At 34.8% G+C, this 4,062-nt stretch overlaps 1 protein-coding gene across 1 annotated transcript; it reads left to right on the top strand.

Moving 5' to 3' along the window:
- The first annotated feature begins 1,364 nt into the window (after positions 1-1,364).
- LOC133194112 (ATP-dependent DNA helicase RecQ-like) lies at positions 1,365-3,692 on the top strand. Its single transcript, XM_061330085.1, has 3 exons — positions 1,365-1,803; positions 2,012-2,168; positions 2,473-3,692. Exons 1-3 carry the CDS (start codon positions 1,473-1,475, stop codon positions 3,635-3,637), a joined length of 1,653 nt encoding a protein of 550 aa, XP_061186069.1. The 5' UTR covers positions 1,365-1,472; the 3' UTR covers positions 3,638-3,692.
- Positions 3,693-4,062: the final 370 nt, after the last annotated feature.

Genomic DNA, 4,062 nt, shown 5'->3' with positions numbered 1-4,062 from the left:
ACATCATACAAGCAAGCTGCAACAGAATTATGTTGACATGCGACTTATTTATGTTAACATGCAAGATTATTATGTTAACATGCAAAATATTAATGTCAACATGTGACTTATTTATTTAAATAAGTCGCATGTCAACATAAATCTGTTGTATCTTGCTTGTATGATTTCATATAATGGCGTTAGTAAGTAAGTTTACCAATATTAAAATTAGATTCTCTAAAGAAATAGGTAACTTGCATGTCAACATAATTATTTTGCATAGTGACCATCACAACCCGAGTCCTTTTTCTTGGGAGCATTGTTTATCCAATGTGGATAAAGTATGTTGCTAAGATATTCAATTATTTTTCTAAATGTAACTTGACAATCTTCCATAACAAATTATTCAACTTAATACATATCTCATTCCCAGCTTACTTTCACTGGGCAACAGAACGAACATCATTTTTAATCATCTCCTTTCCTTCAATGAAACAATAAATCCAATTAATGATTGAACTTCTGGCAAGTCCTTTGTCTTCATAAATCTTATACAAATTATTATATTCTACTACAAAGTAATATCCAAGATACACGTTAAACTTTACAGCCATTCGTTGCTCGAGTACAACCGAGTCAATCATTTTTGTCACAAATCACCTACATATGTCATTTTCACATTGTGACGTAACAAATATGGAGCAAAACATAACATAACATCTGCCAATTATACAGAACATGTGTATATGACTATATGTTTGCCAAATTTTCATTCTTATCTGAATTGTGGTTTTGTAAATACAGAGATAGTTCGCGAAAATTTTTGATCACCCCTTGTATCATCACAATCAAACTTTACCGATATTCTTGAAAAACTGAAAATTATGAGGCGCGGTTTTGGTATTTATTGCCATTTAGTGATATCACCTATTCGAATAGGTGACATCACCTGTACGAATAGATGATATCACCTATTCGAATATGTGATATCACTCATTCAAATTGAATAGGTGATATCACCTATTCGAATAGGTGATATCACCTATTGGAAATGAAAAGGTGATATCACCTATTCGAATAGGTGATATCACCTATTCAATTTGATATCACTTATATGCATTTCTTACAACAATAAATAATGAATGCTCCCTTCCTCAAGACTATCTAGATTTCCATTGAAACCAAGCAAATTCGGGCTGCAAGTTTTCCCCTGTATTTGAGTCCTAAACATTTTAAAGACCTTATCTTATTGATCCCTGTAAAGTTATATAAATTTTATAGATTAAACCAAGCTGGGGTACAACAGAGTGGCATACCTTTCCTCTTAATAATGTAAAGTGTAGTCTCGTTCAACCAGACGCTCGGCTGTCTCCGTAAATCTCCGACGAGCAGAGAGTCTGGTAAAGAGTCACGGTAGCGACCGTTACGCCAAAACGAGGCTTACCAAAATTCTGGTAAAGTTTTTGATTGGCTGAGAAGAACACACCTCCAAAATGAATCGTGAATTGATAGACGATGTTGTAGCCGCATTAAACCTACCTTTTAAACTTAAAGATTTACAACTTGAATGCTTGAAAGCTGTAGCAGATGGAAAAGACTTATTTGCGGTTTTGCCAACTGGATACGGGAAAAGTGTGCTGTATACCGTCCTGCCGAAATTATTATGGGAATCTAAAGTGAAAGTAAGATGCTCGACCGGTGTAGAACATTTTTCTTCCGTTGTGATTGTTATTTCGCCCTTGATTTCTCTGATGAAGGACCAGGTACTTAATATCAAATCTTTAGGGGTTGACTGTGCATATATTGGAGAGAAGCAGGAGGGAGGTATATATGTATATTTATCTCTGTAATATATTTACCTTTGTAATACGTAACTTTGAGTTATACATCATCTGCATAAGTGTCAAAATCATTATGGATCTTTTTCGCCATTAAAAAAAATATCATATTTAGTATTCTTATAATTAAGTAACTTCTTTTGGCCATACACAGTTATGTTATATTTGTAAACAAATGGTTTTCTTCAATGAAGGAGAGCTGATGAATATTAAAAATGGAAAAGTCCCAGTTCTATTGATGAGCCCAGAGAGTCTGTTTTCTGGATCCTGGAGACAAGTTCTGGAGACTGATGTTATCAGGAGATTGGTGTCAGCAATAGTGGTGGATGAGGCTCACTGTGTGGAGCAATGGTGATTACTTAAAATATATCCCAATTTAACCATGTTAACTGAGAATAGGTTCAGAACAGGGAGGAGACTATATTAAGCTACACACATTTTAGTAAATTTTTTATTAAAGGTTATTCTGATATTTATAAAGTAATGCTGAGATTAGTGTGTGTGAGTGATCCCAGGCCCACCTCCCAAGTGTTTAGAGGTCTGCGTTTGCTCTGCTCCAGATTTGTATTGTTTCAATGGACTTTTGAACTTGAATACTGTTTGTTATCTCCATATTTCATGTTTTCAAGAAGTTTGTTTTATTTCTTACAAACAGGGGAGATGAATTTAGGACAGATTATAGCAGGATTAATGAACTAAGGAGCATTTTACCAGAAGCTGTGATGGTTGCTTTGACAGCTACTGCAACTCTCGATTCTAGAATTAAAATATCCAAAATGTTGGGAATGAACTCATATCATACAGTTATTGGTTGCTGCAATAGGGAAAATATCATGTACTTTGCAAAAAAGGCATCTTATGATATAGAGGAAAATTTCCAATGGCTTATTGATGAACTTAAATTGAAAAAAAGTGAAACCCCTAAAGTAATTATTTATTGTAGAAATATCAAGACATGTTCCATTATTTACTCCCTTTTCAGAAGAAAACTTGGTGCTAATGATTCTTACATAGGACAATCTTCAGCCCGAAATTGTTTGTATGCTATGTTTCACCACTCTACTCCAGATAAAAACAAACAAATTATTTCAGAAAATTTTCGACAACCTGATGGTAAACTTCGTGTAGTAATTGCAACCAATGCTTTTGGGATGGGCATCAATGTAAAAGATATACACAAAGTCATTCATTGGGGTGCACCAAAAAGTGTCAATGGTTTCATGCAGGAAAGTGGTCGCGCAGGCCGAGACAACAGCCCCTCACAATCCATCGTGTACTACCACCCTATTGATGTCAGTGTGACAGCAACTGATGATCAAATGAGACAATACTGCAAGTTAAAATCTTGTAGAAGACATTACTTAATACTTCATTTTTCACCTGAAAATATGAAAGCTGTGCAAGGAACACCCAAACACTTTTGCTGTGACAACTGTGCTATCTCGTGTGATTGTCAGCACTGTCCTGTGGACTTTTATTCATTTTTTCCTAATGAGGACGATAGCATTGTTATGGCAGCTGCTGGCCAATATGATGATAACAAGTCATACCGAACTATCACTGATGAAAAGAGAGAAACTTTGACAGTTTCCTTACATGAAATGAGAAAATCTTTACTTCAAAGTGAATGTTATGAACCAACTATCTTGCCAGCTGAAATTTTGACTGGTCTCAGTGACACGGTGATAAAAAACATTGTCTCAAATGCGCACTACATGTTTGACATTGATGATATTTATGGAGAGTATGTTTATGATAAAAAAACGGCAGAAAAAATTTTAAAAGTCATCGACGAAGCATGTACACATACATATATTTAATTTCAGGTTAAAAAAATTATTTTTGCACATAAAATAAAATGCCTGTTAAAATGATGTTCGTTATTTCTACATGCAGTAGTAACAAGAAGTCTGTGAGCCAATGCTCACTAATAATACCCCCGCTCTGATGTGAATACACAAGTTCAGTTATGGACAAACACAGTGACAATCAGGAAATTGACATCGGATTTGTAAAAACTGAATCCCAACATATGGCATGCCTAAACAAAGAAAAAATTTCAAGCATCTGCGATGAGTAGTTGCTGAGAAAACTACGACCAAAATTTATTATGTATGGTATGGACAGACGCACGGATAAACAGGAAGTTGACATCAGATTTGTTCCAAAAATGAATCCTATTATATGGCATGCCTAAACAAAGAGTGTGTTAAAATTTCAAGCACCTCTGATGAGTAGTTGCTGA

The sequence above is a fragment of the Saccostrea echinata genome, unplaced genomic scaffold, assembly GCF_033153115.1.
Source record: "Saccostrea echinata isolate AGI-Se365-2 ecotype Australia unplaced genomic scaffold, CSIRO_AGI_Sech_v1 ptg000028l, whole genome shotgun sequence".
Taxonomy (NCBI): Eukaryota; Metazoa; Mollusca; class Bivalvia; order Ostreida; family Ostreidae; genus Saccostrea; species Saccostrea echinata.
Note: the sequence above shows the minus strand (reverse complement) of the source record. Positions and strands in the feature narration are given on the sequence as shown.

Excerpts from the sequence above, each read along its gene's own strand:
- LOC133194112 (XM_061330085.1), top strand. The coding sequence starts at position 1,473 with ATGAATCGTGAATTGATAGACGATGTTGTAGCCGCATTAAACCTACCT. Across the intron at positions 1,804-2,011 it reads TGGAGAGAAGCAGGAGGGAG|GAGAGCTGATGAATATTAAA; the intron begins GTATATATGTAT and ends TCTTCAATGAAG. Across the intron at positions 2,169-2,472 it reads GCTCACTGTGTGGAGCAATG|GGGAGATGAATTTAGGACAG; the intron begins GTGATTACTTAA and ends TCTTACAAACAG.